This window comes from Protopterus annectens, chromosome 10.part0 (genome assembly GCF_019279795.1).
Source record: "Protopterus annectens isolate FY-2018-M chromosome 10.part0, PAN1.0, whole genome shotgun sequence".
Classification (NCBI taxonomy): domain Eukaryota; kingdom Metazoa; phylum Chordata; order Ceratodontiformes; family Protopteridae; genus Protopterus; species Protopterus annectens.
In genome coordinates, this window is record NC_056744.1 from 339,166,063 (window position 1) to 339,184,562 (window position 18,500).

General features: G+C 44.1%; 1 protein-coding gene across 3 annotated transcripts in view; it reads right to left on the bottom strand.

Annotated features, from left to right (window-relative positions):
• Positions 1 to 18,500, bottom strand: part of KLHL20 (kelch like family member 20) — a 1,442,445-nt gene that overhangs the window by 589,264 nt on the left and 834,681 nt on the right. For all 3 annotated transcript variants that reach the window (XM_044085231.1, XM_044085232.1, XM_044085230.1), the window contains one exon: positions 4,104 to 4,287. In XM_044085231.1, the coding sequence (XP_043941166.1) occupies positions 4,104 to 4,287 (184 nt within the window). The remainder of the gene's footprint in view (positions 1 to 4,103; positions 4,288 to 18,500) is intronic.

Sequence of the window (18,500 nt, forward strand, 5' to 3'; positions counted from 1 at the left end):
GGGAAACCAAAGAAAAAATGATGCAGAACCCAAGACTTTGGAATTCAGGCCGACTGAGGGCAACCTGCCAGCAGATTACCCCTAATGTAATGACTGCAACAGTGAAACACAAAGAACATCAGAAGAAAGAAACTGTTGGAAAAAAAAAAAAAAAGAGTGAAATCCCATGACTGGAAGAACTCCCTGGTCAGCCTCAGTAAGAAGCTGAGATCCCTCATAAAATCTTCCAAAGCTAGTTATGAAAACAGAATCGCCACCGAATCTAAAGACAACTACAAAGCATTCTATAGCTATGTCAAGAATCTCAATGGCAACACTTAGATCTGCTCTGAGTTACAGCACAATGGCACTAAATATACAGAACCATCGGATACTGCCAACATCCTGGCACACAGGTTTAGTGCTAACTTTACTCCGCTACCACCTAAACGGCCCATCTCTATACAGGAAGAATGCAAAGTCCCTGTAATCACGGCTGCAGAGGTAAAAACCACACTCTCCAAAGCAAAGAACACAGCATCCATGGGACCTGACAACATCCCAGGCTGCATTCTACATGAACTGGCACCCCACCCAAACACCATGTTCAATTATAGTCTCACCTCTGGCTTTGTGCCTACTGAAAGGCGCACAGCTACAGTTATCCCACTCCCCAAATGAAAGCCACCATGGACCCCGGGAACTACTGCCCCATTAGCCTAACGAGCCTGGTCTGCAAGACTATAGAACGTATCATCATGGAATAAAGACATTGTTAATCTCCAAACTCTGGACCCCACCCAGTTCGGGTTTGTAAATGACAGACCATGTCCCCTAAACCTGACTTCTTTGAAGCAGTCAGCAAAGCCGTAGACGAGGGTAAGTTGGTTCACACAGCCTATCTAGATCTTGCCAAGGCTTTTGACACCATCCCCCACTCTGGAATTGTAGATAAACTCACTAAACTAGGTATAAATCCCTATGTCACAAGATGGGTTGCCAACTGGCTCACTGACAGAACCCACACTGTGAAAGTAGCAAACTCCAAATCCGACTTCAGACCAGTGACAAGTGGAGTAACTAGGTTCAGTCCTGCATCCTCTCCTGTTTGGTATCTACTTTTCTTAAGTACAGGTTAACACAGAAGGTCTTTGGCTAACAAAGTTCACAGATGACTGCAAATTAGGAGCCACAATTGAAACTCCTAATAATGTGGACATCCTACAAAAGGGCATAACTGAGACAGATGTCTGGTGTCAAAGCCATGGCCTCAGGTTCAATGCCAAAAAGTGCATTGTCATCCCCTTTGGTAAAAACTCTGTACCCATGAGCTACCACATAGGTGGTAGTTTACTTAACACCGAATGTGTGATAAGAGACCTTAGGACACAGGTGGACAGTAGTTTCTCCTTTGATAATCACATAATCACATCGCCACAGTAGTCAGGAAATCCTTCTAAGTGGCACACCATATCACAAAAGGTTTCTCATCCAGGAAAAAAAGAGGTTATTGTGCCTCTCTACTCATCACTCATTAGACCCATTATAGAGTACAACGCCCCTTTAGGTATGTACCTCACAAGACATCTTCAACAACTAGAAAGGCCGCAGAAATACCTCACAAAGAGGATTACCGGCCTCAAACAGATGCCCTACGCAGACAGTCTCAAAAAACTCCAGCTTTACTCTATCGCATATCGCCTACTCAGAGGCGATCTCTGCCTAATATACAAAGCTATGTCAAACCCAGAGCTGTTGGACATGCTCCACTTAAAGAAATCCCAATCCCTCAGAGCTACATGCTCTAGGGATCTAAACCTTGTCACCACAATAAACAGAACATGCTGGAGAGATAGATTCCTGTCCCAGAGACTTCCCATACTCTGGAACAAACTATCTATCAATATCAAACAAAGCTCCTCATTATCACTCAAGAAAAATCTTGATGACTGAATGGGAAATAGGAAATTCATCCAGATCATCACCTTTGTGGCTCTGCTCGACAGGGACACAGGAAAATAATTTTCTTGGGTGGCGAAAGACAGGGTGCCTTTTTGGCTAGGCTTGTATAGGCCCTAGGGCATATAGCCTAATACCTACATATGAACATCCTCAAGGGGGATCTGAGGCACCCCTTCCCTTTATCAAAGTCAGTGTCTTCAGTTAATTAACCATGAGGGAAGTCAGTGTGCCTCCTCTTGCAAGCATGCTTCAGAGACGCCTCTACAGTGGGGTGTTCTGATGAAGACTAAGACGACGAGCAGGTGTCCTGAAAATGAAATGCCTCAAAGCTTGATGGGACCAGCTGTCCTGACGGAATAAGCAGGATCAAGACCCAAGGGAATTCAATGGTATATGGATGGAATGGATTGAGGAGGAGAAGCTCGCTCTTCAGACAGGGAGACTGTCCTCTCAATGCCCTCGAACATCAAAGCTGAAGGGGAAACTGAAATCATCTCACATGGAACCAAAGTAGCTAAATAACCACACTGCTAACAACAGTAACTATTAATAAACCTAAGACTTAATACTACACTACAATAGAAAAAACTGTGTATTGAAGAACAGCAAAGGGTACTTAGGTAAGGCAAGTCTGGGCAGGGGAGACTAAATCTGACGGAACAAATGGGAAATAAGATCTGAGGTAACTTCAGGGGCAGGGCGAGGGGACTGTGGGTAAGGGGAGGAGCCTCAGCTTTGAATCCAAAGTCTACCGTGAACAAAGCCAGATCTGAGGTTGGATCCAAAGACCTATCCATTTTGGAATGGATGGAAGAGACAACAGACCTTAGAGACTCCCTGTATCAGCTCACCCCTCTCATCACACTGTCTGATACATTCTAAGGCAGAGGTACCTAAAACTAAATCTCTATCCAAAGGGGAACACCGGCCCATCGTGACCACAGGGTCTGGTAGTTTGTTCCATGATCAAGCTTAAAATGGTGCCTCTTTCCTATGGAAAGCAAGCAGCAAAAGCTGGTAAAAAGCACTTTAAAACACTATATCAGCCCAAAAAATAAACAATTTCTCCACAGAAAAAATGTTTTTCAACTACTTTAAACAAATTTTAAGTGAGCAGAAAAAAGTGTGTTCCCATTTAAAAGTACAGTAAATTCTCTTAACAGTCTGTTAAAACACAAACTGCTAGCTTAAAAATAACTTTCCAAAGTAGGAAGTACAATAAAATAATTTTTAATGTGGAAGGTTCTACCCCACTGGAACTTGCATGTCATCAAAGGAACAGAACAAGTCAATCCACATTACCCTATCCCCTAAAGCCCACAGAGAAGCACTCCCTACAGTGGCAGGACAGCTCTGCTGGCTAATGCTCTGGGTGCATGAAAGACATCCTGAAGCTTTAGAAGCTGCCCAGCTGTTACACAGCTTAGGCTACTGCAGCAGCAGTAACCGATATGATAAACATCATTACTCAAGTCGTACTTTATTCCACCTGCTGCAATGCATAACATTAATAAAGTAGGAACAATAGGTTATAATCTTTCTTTCGGATAAAAAATTAATTTCCTGCTACAAATATCTTCTACTACCAATACCAACCTTTATACTAAATTGTACCACTTATTTAAAACATTAAAACAATATTTTTTTAATATTGTTTTAATGTTTTAAATAAGACTACACTGTTTTTTGCAAAGTAAAAGACTAGATTAGGTTCTCATGTCTACAACTGGTTGATAATTTATCCATAACACACACAATTAAAAACATGCCGACAGTAGGACCATGATTCATAGGACTGCAAATAGAAATTATACACCTCGTGAAAAAATGATGATACAATAAAATACTTTACTACTTATGACACCTGAACAAACTCAAAATAGCTTTAATAACAAAAGCGTTTCCCGATTAAGCTCTGTCTGTAAATGCGCTCAGTTGTTCACACAGATATCCCTCTACTCCTACTCAAAAAATAAGAGTTTACGAAACTTGCAAAGACAGCTTGCCACTGGAAGCAGTCCAGAACTGAGCAGCACATTGGGGTTCCTCCATTCTATCATTAGACACAAATGAGACTACATTCTGTGATCTAAAGTACATGTAAGACATTTACTACGGTCGTAAAACTGTAATCAGTGCATGAGATACAGTTAATGCCTCACCTTTCAACACTGTTGAGGTACGATGACCCATCATGCCCTCCAACAGCATACAAAAGATCATCGAGAACACTTACTCCGACCCCACAGCGCCGCTTGCTCATCGAGGCAACCATCCTCCACTCATTTGTTTGTGGATCATACCTCTCCACACTGGAGATCGCATCTCCACTGCACCAACCTCCCACTGCAGGATACACACACAAACAGGAAAAGGCAAAATTAAAAACGGTTTCAGCTAACAGAGACTAGTGTCCTACTAGGCTTCAGAGTAATCCAGTAAGCAAAGAATGACAAACAAAATAAAAACTAATGCCCCAAAGCTAATTATAAACAGCATAACCTCTACCATAATGAAAAGGTCACACAAGGACAATATGTATAATCAAGTAAAGGTTAATGAAATATGACATGCCCACCTTCCAAGGACATGCTCAAGTTCTTTTCACCAATCCCAACATTATGCACGGTTTTCACAGTGTCAGTAACCCATCCAATGTCTCAATGTTGCCACAACCATTTATCCTTTTGATTTTGAATTTCCTGAAGACCACCATTATATCTTGTGCTAAATGCAGAATGTAACATTATGTCAGACCTACCATAGAAGGGTAAAGCCCTGATGGTCACCCAGGAAATGAGAGTTTGACTAGTGACTCTGGTGCTTGGTGAAGCAGGCATGGAGCAGGAGAATGGAGGTGGGGCTTATGTCAACACACCTCAACTTTGGAAGAATGAGAGGATGCTTGTGACTACGTTTTCTGTGGTAGCATCCCTGATGGAGACCAGGGATCACATGGAGGTCCTTTGTCTACAAGGTGGGCAGGGCCAAATGACTGTATCATGCAAAGATGGGACGTGCACTGCAAAGGTCTTTTGCATGCCATCTCCTTGGATACAGACAGACATGTGCAACAGTTGAGGCTTAAACATAGGCCAACCTTAATGGCTATCCCAAAGTCAGCTCTCATCCCATTAAAGGGAATGAATGGGCCAACTGCAGCAGTGGTACCTGATGGCTAGCAGGCAATGGGGCCATAAAAATTATGAAAGAATGTTTACCTTCTCTGGCCATCAGTTTTATTCCAGCATTGAATGTCAGTTTGAAAGCAAACACAAAAATCAGGCAAACTGCCACTCTAACAAACAAATGAAAAAATAAAAATAAAAGAGAGAGAGAAAGACTGTAGCTTGTTATTTTGTACATCACCTGTCTTAAGAATTTTTGGTAGGTGATGATACAGAATTATATGTTTTCTGCATGTGGTAGAAGGTATGGAATTATACATTTTCCGTTTTGCCATACTCTGAACTGAGGTATGGAAAAGTACAGTTTTGTACCTACCATAAATGTAGATGTCCGATAGGTATGCATCTGCAGTCATAACATATGGGTTGTCATGCCTCAGGCAGCCCTTCGGTCGGCCGGATTCCAAAGTCTGGGTCTGGCCTCGGCTGATGTCGCACTTTCCCCGACGTCAGAGCGTCCGGGGTATAAAAGCATCAGCCGACGCCATTTTCCTCAGTTTTTCTTGCCCCAGATGCCAGGTGCCCTCTAGGAAGGCTAAATTTGGATAAATGCAATAGAATTCCAAACATTTGCAAAATAATATATATATATATATATATATATATATATATATACATGTATATACATGTATATACAAACAAATACACCATAACAGATTCCCCCAGCTAGCTAAAAGAGGGGTAAGCACCCTAGGAATACCACAGAGGGGTAGGAGGGAGGGTAAATCTGACTGCAGATGCATACCTATCGGACATCTACATTTATGGTAGGTACAAAACTGTACTATGTCCTTCAAGGATGCATCTGCAGTCATAACATATGGGTAGAATACCATAGCCAATCTGGGGGAGGAGGTACTAAGAAAAAGATGGTGTAGTTAAGATCCCCTGCAGGACTGCAGTAGCAAAGCCTGCTCTGGATCTAGAGTATAAAGGTAGATTGTAATGTTTGGTAAATGTATGCACGGAGCTCCAAGTAGCAGCTTCTAAAATGTCCTTGGTAGGAAGGCTGTAGTGGTGGCCATGGCCCTTGTGGAATGAGGCCTGATGTTTGCAGGAACTGTCTTTCCATGAAAGGAGTAACAAAATCAAATGCAATTTCCTATCCATTTTGAAATTGTCTGTTTGGAAATTGCTTTTCTTTGCACCCCAGCAGCATACGCTACAAATAGTTGGTCAGTTTTTCTGCTACGTTTAGTTCTGTCCAAGTAGTAGCGTAGTTGTCTGTGTATATCCAGGGTGTGCAGAAGTTTTTCCCCTCTATTCTGTGGATTTGGGAAGAACGTAGGCAAGTGAATAGCTTGGTTCAAGGATACCCTAGATACCACCTTTGGCATAAAAGTAGGATTAGTTCTTAGTGTAACTCTGTCCTGATGGAAGATAAGAAATGGCTGTACTGCCATTAATGCTTGTAACTCAGATACTCTTCTTGCTGAAGTTATTGCCAGAAGGAATGCAGTTTTCCAAGACAGAAACTGTAGATCTGCTGATGCTGCTGGTTCAAAGGGAGGAAGAGTTAGTTTCTCCAAGACAAAGTTGAGATCCAAAGCAGGTAAAGGGGGTTTTCTTGGAGGCTTGATATTTTTGATCCCTCTCAGAAATTGCCTGAGGAGAGGGTGTGAGAAGATAGGTGGATCCACATTGTATTCTGCTGAAATTGCTGAGGCATGAATCTTAATGGAAGAATAGGAAAGGCCATTGTGGAACAGTTCTGCTAAGTATTCCAGAATATGTGTCATGCTTGCCACTGTCACATCTAAGCCTTTTGATGTGTTCCAAATGAGAAATCTTTTCCATTTAGCTGAGTATGTCTTCCTTGTGGAAGGCCGGCAAGCTTCCATGATAATGTCCTTCACTCTCTGTGATAAAACATTTTGGTTTGGATTTAAGGAATTTTCCAGGCAGTTAGCTGCAATGTTTTTAAGTTGGGATGCATGATCTTGAAATTGTTCTGCGTCAGAAGAAGAGGCCATAGGGGGAGAGGCCATGGTTTTGCCTGTGACATGCTCCTCAATAGTGGATACCAGTGTTGCCTTGGCCAGTCTGGAGCTATCAGAATCACTCTTGGCTGTTCCTCCCTGATCTTCAGTAGAAACTTGTACATTAAAGGGAGAGGTGGGAAGGCATATACTTTTAGAGCTTTCCAGCTGAAAGAGAGAGAGTCCACCCTCCAAGCTTGTGGGTGGTATGTCCTTGAGCAGAATGTCTTCAGTTGATGGTTGAGGGGGGGAGGCGAACAGATCTATCTCCGGCGTTCCCCATGCCCTTGTTATGAGTTGGAAGATGTCTGGGTGCAGCATCCATTCGTGTGCATCCATGGTAGTTCTGCTTAAGCTGTCTGCCAGTGTATTTTCCTTTCCTGGCATGAACTGGGACTGCAGTTGGATATTGAGTTTCAGGCATAGTTCCCATAGATTCATAGCCAGCCGGCATAGAGGGTAGGAGTGTGTGCCTCCCTGCTTGTTTATGTACCACATAACCGTGGTGTTGTCTGTCCTTATTAACAGGTGGCCTTGATGGAGGAAGGGCTTGAAAGCCTCGATTGCATGCATCACTGCCAGCATTTCCTTTTGGTTTATGTGCATGCGTAGCTGCCCTTGAGCCCATAGGCCTTGGATACATTTGCCCTCCATGTGTGCTCCCTATCCTCGGTCTGAAGCATCCGTGGTGATGGTTTGTTTTGTTTTTGGTTTGTTGAAAGGCAACCCTCTGTTGGACTGGCAGGCCTGAGCTCACCACAGGAATTCCTTTTGAAGGCAAGGAATGATTGGTATCAAAGTTTCCAAACTGTGACTGTGTTGAGACCATACACTCCTTAGATACCATTGTAATTTTCTCATATGCAGCCTGGCCTGTGGTATCAGAATTATGAAGGATGCCATGTAACCCAGGGCCTGCAGGATTTTCCTTGCAGTAAGCTGAGTTTGTCTTGTCAGATTCATGAAGTAATCCGGAAGTTGTTTTTGTTTTTCTTCTGTGAGAAAGGCCATTTGGGTGGTTGTGTCTAGATCCGCACCCAAAAAGGTTATCCTTTGGGATGGAACCAGTCTTGATTTTTGGATGTTGACTGTGAATCCCAATGCCTGTAGCAGATGGATGGCATAGGCCAAGTCTTTTATCAAATTTACCTTGTTGTCCGCTTGTAAAAGGCAGTCGTCCAGAAATGGGTAGATTTGAATCCCCTGAAGTCTGCAGTGTGCAATTACTGATGCCAGGCATTTCGTGAATACTCTGGGTGCAGTAGATAAGCCAAAGGGCAATGCTGAGAATTGATAATGCTCTGATCCTGCAAGAAATCTGAGGTGTCTTCTGCAGTTTGGTCGAATAGGGACGTGCAGGTATGCCTCCTTGAGATCTAGAGTCACCAGCCAAGACTCCTTGCCCAACATGGGAAGAAGTTGCTGTAGGGTCAGCATCTTGAATTTTGGCACAATGAGGTAAGTATTCAGTGCAGACAGGTCGAGAATAGGCCTCCACTGATTTTCTTTTCTTGGTACAAGGAATAGTCTTGAGTAAAATCCTTGGCCTTGTTCTGAAAGTGGTACCTTTTCTATAGCTTTCATTTGAAGCAAGTTGTTGATCTGCTTTAAAGCCTCTGCCCTCTGATTTGGTGGTAGGTTTGGCATTCCATTTCTTTTTGGCAAAGTGTGGAAGTGGAACCTGTATCCTTTGTCTATTATTTGCAGTGTCCATGTGTCCCTTGTAATATAATGCCAGTTTTTTGAGAATAAAGCAAGCTTTCCGCCCAAGGGTGCTTGCAGTTGAGCCCTGGTAAGCGGAATCAGAGTAAAGTCATTGAGCCTGTCCTGGTGTAGTAGTTGTTGTTGCTGCTGTTGCACTACCTCTCTGGTTGGCAGGCTGCCACTGACGGCCTCTGTAAGAGCCCCTAGATTGGCCGCTGCCACTGACGGCCTCTGTAAGAGCCCCTAGATTGGCCTCTGCCTCTGGGGTGTCTGTTCCTGCCTCTCTGGGCTCTGTCCGAATCTGGAAAGGACCAATTCTTAGTAGGCCAGTTTCTGCTGAATCTCTGTGGTTGTACTTACAGGAAATCCTTAACTGTTTGCACAGATTTTGCCTTTTCTTCATACTTTTTTAAGACCTCCTGAGCAGAGGAGCCAAATAAATTTTGTTTCTCCATTGGAGCATCCAGGAGTTTAGCTTTAACATGGTCTGGCAAAGATTGTTCCTTCAGCCAGGCATGCCTACGAATAACTGCCCCAGTCATAGCTGACCTAAATGAAGCCTCCAATGCATCATAACCACACTTTAAGAAATGATTACTAACCTGCTGTGAGTTGTGTACCAAATCCTGAAGGGATTTACGGTCAAGGGGCTCAGGAGAAGAAAGCTTCTTATTCAGTTCATCTAACAAATACTCTTGGTACTGTATCATATGAAATTGACAATTTAGTGCCCTGACGGAAAGAGTTGCAGAAGTATATACCTTCTTTCCCCATCTCTCTAAAGCTCTAGACTCTCTTTCAGAAGGTAGAGGATTTTTGGCGGTGGCAGCTGCAACCCCTTTAGGGCCCAGAGTAATAGTTTCTGGGTCTGCAGAATGGGCTTTATACAGATGGAAGTGAGAATCCGGGACCCTGTAGTATCTATCAGGTTTGGCAGGGGCCGGGGGGAGAGTATCAGGGGCTGTACTGACATCATTGTACACATCATCAATTACATTCAAAACAGGAGGTATAGCTAAGGGCCTATGCTGAGGCAAATGTAAAAAGGTCCTTAATCTTTTTCTAGAATCAGAGAATTCCTGACCTTGCCATTGAAAATGCTCTCTCATGGAGTGTAGAGTCTCACCAAAGGAAAACTCTTCAGGAGGGGAGGCCGAAGGGATAGATTCTTCAGCATCAGAATCCTCATAGGGCAAATAAGCCTCCTCCTGGTGGTCTGACAACTCAAATCCATCCGTGGACTCATCTGAAGAGTGTGGGTCAGAGGGCTCAGTCCTGGGCCTTTTGTCTGGTGGAGGGTGAGAGGCCCTGTCCGGGTGAGGTTGTGAACCTCTAATTAAAGAAATAAGGTCCTCTGCAAGGCTGAGGATCTGAGAACTAGAGGAAGGCCTCTGGGAGGTAGTCTTGGGAGGCAAAGCTTTAGAAAGTTTAGCAGCTTTAGCCCTAGAAAAAGCCTTAATGGACATGGAAGCAGGAGGTCTAGCTGCCCCACGTGCAGGAGTAGATATGTCCAAAGGTATGGTGTCGGACATATCCTGGACACTGGTTTCGGTAGGTAGCTCGGTAGCCGACTCAGCCGGGGCCTCCCGGGCCGCGGTGGTCGGTTGAGTGGATTCGGATGAAGGAATCTCTGAGGACTCGGTTTCGGCCGAAACCGAGACACTCGCGGTAGGCCTTACCGTGGTTTCAGCCGAAACCGCGGGCCGCAAGTGTCGGTCCTTGTCCTTCCGTTTTTTCACCAAATGTGATGTCGGAGTCTTCAATGGCATTTTATATGCAAAACTAGCCCCAAAAAATTCCTCTGCAAACTCCGACCGACGTCTAAGAGTTCGTCGGTTGAAGGAAGCACAGGCTGAAAGTACAGTTTTGTACCTACCATAAATGTAGATGTCCGAGAGGTATGCATCTGCAGTCCTAACAAATGGGTTGTCCTGCCTCAGGCAGCCCTTCGGTCGGCCAGATTCCAAAGTCTGGGTCTGGCCTCGGCTGATGTCGCACTTCACCCGACGTCATAGCTGCTGTGAATTGGGTATAAAGGCATCAGCCGACGCCATTTTCCTCAGTGTTTCTTGCCCCAGATGCCAGGTGCCCTCTAGGAAGGCTAAATTTGGATAAATGCAAATGATTCCAAACAGTAGAGAGCAAACAAAAATAAGCATGTATATACATATATACAAACAAATACACCATAATAGATTCCCCCAGCTAGCTACAAGATGGGCAAATACCCTAGGAGTACCACAGAGGGGAAGGAGGGTGGGCAATCCTGACTGCAGATGCATACCTCTCGGACATCTACATTTATGGTAGGTACAAAACTGTACTATGTCCTTCAAGGATGCATCTGCAGTCCTAACAAATGGGTAGAATACCATAGCCAAACTGGGGGAGGAGGCACTAAGATGATTACGGTGTAGTTAAGATCCCTTGCAAAACAGCAGTTGCAAAACCTGCTCGGGATCTGGAGTATAAAAGGCAGATTATAATGCTTGGCAAATGTATGCACGGAGCTTGGTTCAATGATACCCTGGAGACCACTTTTGGCATAAAAGTAGGGTTAGTTCTCAAGGACACTCTATCCTGATGGAAGATAAGGAAGGGCTGTACTGCCATTAATGCCTGTAATTCAGAAACCCTTCTTGCTGAAGTGATTGCAAGCAGGAAAGCAGTTTTCCAAGATAAGAACTGCAATTCTACTGTTGCTGCTGGTTCGAAAGGGGGAAGTGTTAACTTTTCCAGCACAAAGTTAAGGTCCCATGTAGGCAAAGGTGGCTTCCTTGGAGGCTTTACATTTTTAATTCCTCTCAGAAACTGCCTGAGTAGAGGATGAGAGAAGACAGGAGGATCCATGTTGTATTCTGCTGAAATTGCTGATGCATGAATCTTAATGGAGGAGTAAGATAGGCCATTGTGGAAAAGCTCTGCTAAGTATTCCAGGATGTTAGCTATGTTTGCTAATGATACATTTTCTCCTTTTGCTGCACTCCAAATGAGGTATCTTTTCCATTTGGCTGAATAAGCCTTCATTGTGGAGGGTCTGCGAGCCTCCAGGATAATGTCTTTCACCCTCTGAGATAAATCTGGGTTATTTTGTTTTATGTAATATTCCAAGCAGCTAGCTGTAGTGTTTTCAAGTTTGGATGTAGGATCTTGTAGTTGTTCTGTGTTAGCAGTAAAGGAACTAGAGGTAGAGGCCATGCGTGTGTCCGAGACATGCTCCTCAGTAGCGGGTACCAATGCTGCCTCGGACAGTCTGGAGCTACCAGGATGATCCTTGGGTGATCTTCTTTGATCTTCAGTAGCACTTTGTGCATCAAAGGAAGAGGTGGGAATGCATATGCTGTCAGGTTTTCCCAACTGAAGGATAGGGAGTCCACCTTCCAAGCTAGTGGGTGGTATGTCCTTGTGCAGAATTTCCTCAATTGGTGGTTGTGTGGGATGCGAACAGGTCTATTTCTGGTAGTCCCCATTTCTTTGTAATGGATTTGAAGATGTCTGGATGCAGCATCCATTCGTGGGCATCCGTAGTAGTTCTGCTTAGGGTGTCTGCTAGTATATTTTCTTTTCCTGGCACAAATATGGCCTGGAGCTGAATGTTGAGGTTCAGGGCCACATTCCACAGGTCCATTGCCATCCAGCATAGAGGATATGAGTGTGTGCCTCCCTGTTTGTTGATATACCACATGACTGTGGTGTTGTCTGTCCTTATCAGCAAATGACCCTGTTGAAGAAAAGGTCTGAATGTCTGAAGTGCCTGTTTCACTGCCAGCATCTCTTTTAGATTTATGTGTAGGTTCAGCTGGTCTTGTGTCCATAGGCCTTGTATACACTTGTCCACCATGTGTGCCCCCCAGCCTAGGTCTGAGGCGTCCGTGGTGATAGTCTGGCTTGGGCGAGGTTTGTGGAAAGGCAGTCCTCTGTTCAACTGACAGGCCTGAGCCCACCACAGGAATTCCTGCTTCAGGCATGGAATTATTGGAATCTGGGCTTCTAGACTGTGCTTGTGTTGAGACCATATATTCCTTAGGTACCATTGCAACTTCCTCATATGCAGCCTGGCATGTGGAATCAATATTATGCAGGATGCCATGTAACCCAGTGCTTGCAGGACTTTCCTTGCTGTAAGCTGGTTCTGTGTTGTTAATGCCATGAAATAGAGTGGTAGTTGCTTTTGCTTTCCTGCTGTGAGAAATGCCATCTGATTTGATGTGTCCAGTTCTGCACCCAAGAATGTTATTCTTTGGGATGGTACCAGCCTTGACTTTTTCAAGTTGACTGTGTATCCCAGGGCTTGCAGTAGTTGTATAACCTTTTCCAAATCTTTTGTTAATTTGATCTTGTTGTCCGCTTGTATTAGGCAGTCGTCCAGGTATGGATAAATCTGAATTCCCTGAAGCCTGCAATGAGCAATTACTGATGCCAGGCATTTCGTGAATACTCTGGGCGCAGTAGATAAGCCAAAGGGCAATGCTGAGAATTGATAATGCTCTGATCCTGCAAGAAATCTGAGGTATCTTCTGCAATCTGGTCGTATAGGGACATGCAGGTATGCCTCCTTGAGATCTAGAGTCACCAGCCAAGACTCCTTGCCCAGCATGGGAAGAAGTTGCTGTAGGGTCAGCATTTTGAATTTTGGAACAATGAGATATGTGTTCAGAGCGGACAGGTCGAGAATAGGCCTCCACTGGTTTTCTTTCCTTGGTACCAGGAAAAGTCTGGAGTAAAATCCTTGTCCTTGTTCCATAGGCGGTACCTTTTCTATAGCTCTCATCCTTAGTAAGTCGTTGATTTGTCCTAGAGCGTTTGTTTTTTGGTTTGGTGGTAGGTTTGGCATTCCTCTCTTTTTTGCTAGTGTGTGGAAGTGAAACCTGTAGCCTTTGTCTATTGTCTGTAAAATCCATTTGTCTCCTGTAATGTAATGCCAGTTTACGGAAAATAAGGCTAGCTTTCCGCCTAAGGGTGCTTCCAGTTGTTCTGTGGTAGGCGGTATCAGAGTCAAGTCATTGTGTCTGTCCTGTGGAAGTGGTAGTAGCTGGATCTGTGGCAGTACTTCTCTGGTTGTTAGGCTGCCACTGACGTCCCCTGTAGGCACCTCTGGATTGACCTCTGCCTCTTGGGCGCCTATTTCTGCCTCTCTGTGCTCTGGAGGTGTCTGGAAAGGACCAATTCTTCGAAGGCCAATTTCTACTAAACCTCGGAGGCTGGACCTGTAAGAAATCCTTGACTGTTTGGACAGATTTTGCTTTTTCTTCCACCTTCTTAAGCACTTGCTGTGCAGGGGAGCCAAACAAACTTTGTTTCTCCATGGGAGCATCTAGGAGCTTTGACTTTACATGGTCTGGTAAGGATTGCTCTTTTAACCATGCATGCCTTCTGATCACTGTTCCAATCACAGCTGATCTAAAGGAAGCCTCCAGTGCATCATAGCCGCATTTTAAGGAATGATTACTGACCTGCTGAGTGTTATGTACCAAATCCTGAAGGGACTTACGGTCTATAGGTTTAGGAGAGGACAGTTTTTTATTTAGCTGGTCTAACAAAAATTCCTGATACTGAATCATGTGGAATTGACAGTTTAAGGCCCTAGCGAAGAGTAGCAGAAGTATAAACTTTTTACCCCATCTCTCTAATGCTCTAGATTCTCTTTCAGAGGGGAGGGGTTTTTTGGCAGAGGCAGCTGCTACAGCTTTGGGGCCCTGTGAAACGGTTTCAGGATCTGCAATAGGAGCCTTATACAAGTGAAAGTGTGTGTCCGGGACCCTGTAATATCTGTCGGGCTTGGCAGGGGCCGGGGGAAGAGAGTCAGGGGCAGTACAGGCATCATTATATGCATCATCAACAACTGTTAGTACTGGAGGAATGGCTAAAGGCCTATGCTGTGGTAAATGTAAAAAGGTCCTTAGCCTTTTCCTTGAATCTGAAAAATCCTGGCCCTGCCACTGAAAATGCTCTCTCATAGCATGTAAGGTTTCCCAAAAGAAAATTCCTCAGGAGGAGAGGCAGAAGGAATGGAGTCTTCTGCATCAGAATCCTCATAAGGAGAATATGGGCCTTCTGGAGGATCTGAGTTTTCTGAATCATCGAGGAATAGTCTGTAGAAACAGGATCCGGGGGCTCTGCTCTAGGCCTCTTCTCTGGAGGGGGTTGAGAGGCCCTGTCTGGGTGAGGTTGGGATCCCCTGATCAAAGAAATGAGATCCTCAGCCAGGCTGAGCATTTGGGAACTAGAGGTAGGCCTGTGTGAGGGGGTTTTAGCAGGCAAGGCCTTAGAAGATTTAGCTGCTTTAGCCCTAGAAAAAGCCTTGATAGACATAGATGCAGGGGGCCTAGCAGCTCCACGTGCAGGAGTAGATATGTCTAAAGGAATAGTATCTGATAAATCCTGGGTGCCTGCTACAGCAGGGGAAATTTCACTAGCAGATTCAGCCATGCTGTGTGAGGCCTCGGCTATCGGAGGCATGCTTTCGGCCGAAGGAAGAACCGAGGACTCGGTTTCAGCCAAAACCGATACACTCGCTGTTGGCTTAACCGTGGTTTCGGCCGAAACCGCGGACCGCAAGTGTCGGTCCTTTTCCTTACGCTTTTTAGCTAATTGTGAAGTCGGAGTCTCCGATGGCATTTTGTAAGCAAAAGCGGGACCAAAAAACTCCTCTGCAAACTCCGACCGACGTCTAAGTGTCCGTCGGTTGAAGGAAGCACAGGCTAGACAAGCTGATACGTCGTGGTCTGGGCCTAAGCAAGGAAGGCAGTAAGAGTGGAAATCCTTATGAGGTATTTGTTTCCCACAAGTTAAACAATTATTTACTTTTTCTGACATCGGCTGAGGCAAGAAAGAGTCCCACGGGTACTTAGCTTTTTAGAAGTCTTCAGTAGTAGAAATCTCTGGATCTGACCGACCGGCACTTGCGAACAGCTTCTGCTTCGGGCACCGCGCGGCAAGAAAGACTGAGGAAAATGGCGTTGGCTGATGCCTTCCCAATTCACAGCAGCTATGACGTCGGGTGAAGTGCGACATCAGCCGAGGCCAGACCCAGACTTTGGAATCCGGCCGACCGAAGGGCTGCCTGAGGCAGGACAACCCATTTGTTAGGACTGCAGATGCATCCTTGAAGGACATCAGGACGATACGTCGTGGTCTGGGCCTAAGCAAGGAAGGCAGTAGGAATGGAAATCCTTATGAGGTATTTGTTTCCCACAAGTTAAACAATTATTTACTTTCTCTGACATCGGCTGAGGCAAGAAAGAGTCCCCAACGGGGTACGTAGCTTTTTCGAAGTCTTCGGTAGCTGAATTCACTGGATCTGACCGACCGGCACTTGCGAACAGCTTCTGCTTCGGGCACCGTGCGGCAAGAAAGACTGAGGAAAATGGCGTTGGCTGATGCTTTTATACCCCGGACGCTCTGACGTCGGGGAAAGTGCGACATCAGCTGAGGCCAGACCCAGACTTTGGAATCCGGCCGACCGAAGGGCTGCCTGAGGCAGGACAACCCATATGTTATGACTGCAGATGCATCCTTGAAGGACATCTGCTGTTCTGAGACGTTTATACCCGAAAATACCAGTTCCAGAAATGCAGCAGTGTCAGAAGGTCTATTAGTTGAAGCAACCAGGATGTTCATGGAAATTGCACAAAACTGCAGGGAGCACGTAATACACAATGCCACACTAAGCAAAACAGCTGCAGAATTTCCAACATCAACAGCCAAACTGATGGAATCAGTAAGTTAATTTACTGTAGTTGCCATTTTTTTCCCATAACCACAAGCATAAGAATCCACAAAAGGCAAAATAGGAGATGGTGAAACTTATTCTAGTACATGTTCAAACATAGCACAAAGTCCACAGCAGCAGATATGAGGACAGCAAAGGATTGATCAACTTAAAACACACTTTATTCATGGTAAAAGTAAAAGTAAGAAATTAAACAGTAGCAATTCATCAAGCGCTTTTGTCTCTGTTCATTCAGACTTTTGCAAGATAACAGCACACTATCAATAGTCGCTCTTTAAATGTAGAAATCCACCCCCTAATTATTCTACATCAATAAAAATGTATTATCAATTAAAAATTCATATATATTAAACAGCTAAATACACCTTTTTAAAATGTGTATAAAAACTATATATGTAATAAATACATATAATATAAATACCACTTTGATATATGAAACATATAATACATAATATAATACAAAAAACCTCCACCATCTAAACATTTATCCAATATGAAACTATACAATATATAAATACCTCATTATCTGTCTAATGCTTTCAATTTTAAAAAGCAAGCTAGAGACAGGGCATCGTTAATACCTGGCCAACTTGTTACATTCATTCTAATCTGCCAAATGGGCTCCTGTTTTTCTAGTTGAAGTGTCCATGGACCCCCCCCCCCTCTTGGGTTAATTTCAAATCCATCCAGAATACTAAATTTAAAAATGTGTCCAGAAAAATCATTACAATGTTTTGCAAGTGCATCTGTGTCTATCCTCAACCTTATATCTCTAAGGTGCTCATACATTCTACATTTAAGCTTCCTTTCAGTTTTTCCAATATAAAAAGCGGGACGTTTAGTGCAGAGGGCACAATATACCACTCGCTCAGTTTACCATGACCCCTTTATTTTAATCATGGTCCCCCATTTATTACACAGAAGGGTCCCTCTAGGATATGTGCGCACATTGTATATGATGCACATTTTTCCATATACCTACCACAGGTTTCCTAATTTCTGCTTCAAGGATATTCTTAAGGGTGCGTCCCCCTTCTATATACAATGTTAGGTTTTTCACCCACCCATTGTCGAATATCATTGCATGATGTAACAGTAGTCCAATTCTTACAAAGGATGTCCGCAATCATGTTACTGGACCTATCATAGGCCATAACAAATGCTGACGTAGAGTATGCTACTCCTACGGTCTCTGTCTCCACCATCTCATTACTGGACCTATTATAGGCCGTAGCATCTACTAGTCTAGCATTCGTTACCCTATGGTCTCAGTCATTTCATCACCGCCACATCTTTCAATATATCCATTTACATAATCAATTTCTGTAAATAAGTGCAGCACACAAAAGGCAAAAATAGAAGATGGTGAAACTTATTCTAGTACATTTTCAAACATGAAAATTACCAGACGTCTGGAAAGTGAGGTAGCATCAGCTAAGACTGAATACCCCACTATGGTTCATAGACAAGTACTAGGCTAGCTGTCCTTGTAGGCCATGTTAAGCTCAGCCAGTTTCCTTTTTTGTACTCAAAATAACCTATCCCACTCCATAATAGACTGGCCTTGACCATCCTTATTATATATTATCCCAGATGATTTCCCATTAATTCTGCTTTTTACAGTTTGTTTGTGACTGCATCATTTTCTGCACTTGAACTGTACTTTCAAGGACACACATTTGGAACATTTCTCCCCAGGCCTCCACTGAAAATTGCCTTTGTTCCAAATCAGTCTTTCCCAGTAATCAAATGTTAAATACTGTTAGCCTAGACAGCATAGTCCAGATTCAGATCTGCTGAATCTAGCCTGTATTGTTACACTTGAAACTAAACCAACCATGAACCCTCTTGGTAGAGGAGTGTAGATCCAGCCTTTTCTGGGTTGGGGATTGCTGGGGAAGGTTTTCTGTGTGCTTTCCTACTGGTAAATTAGCTTGAAAGTTTTTATTTTCACTT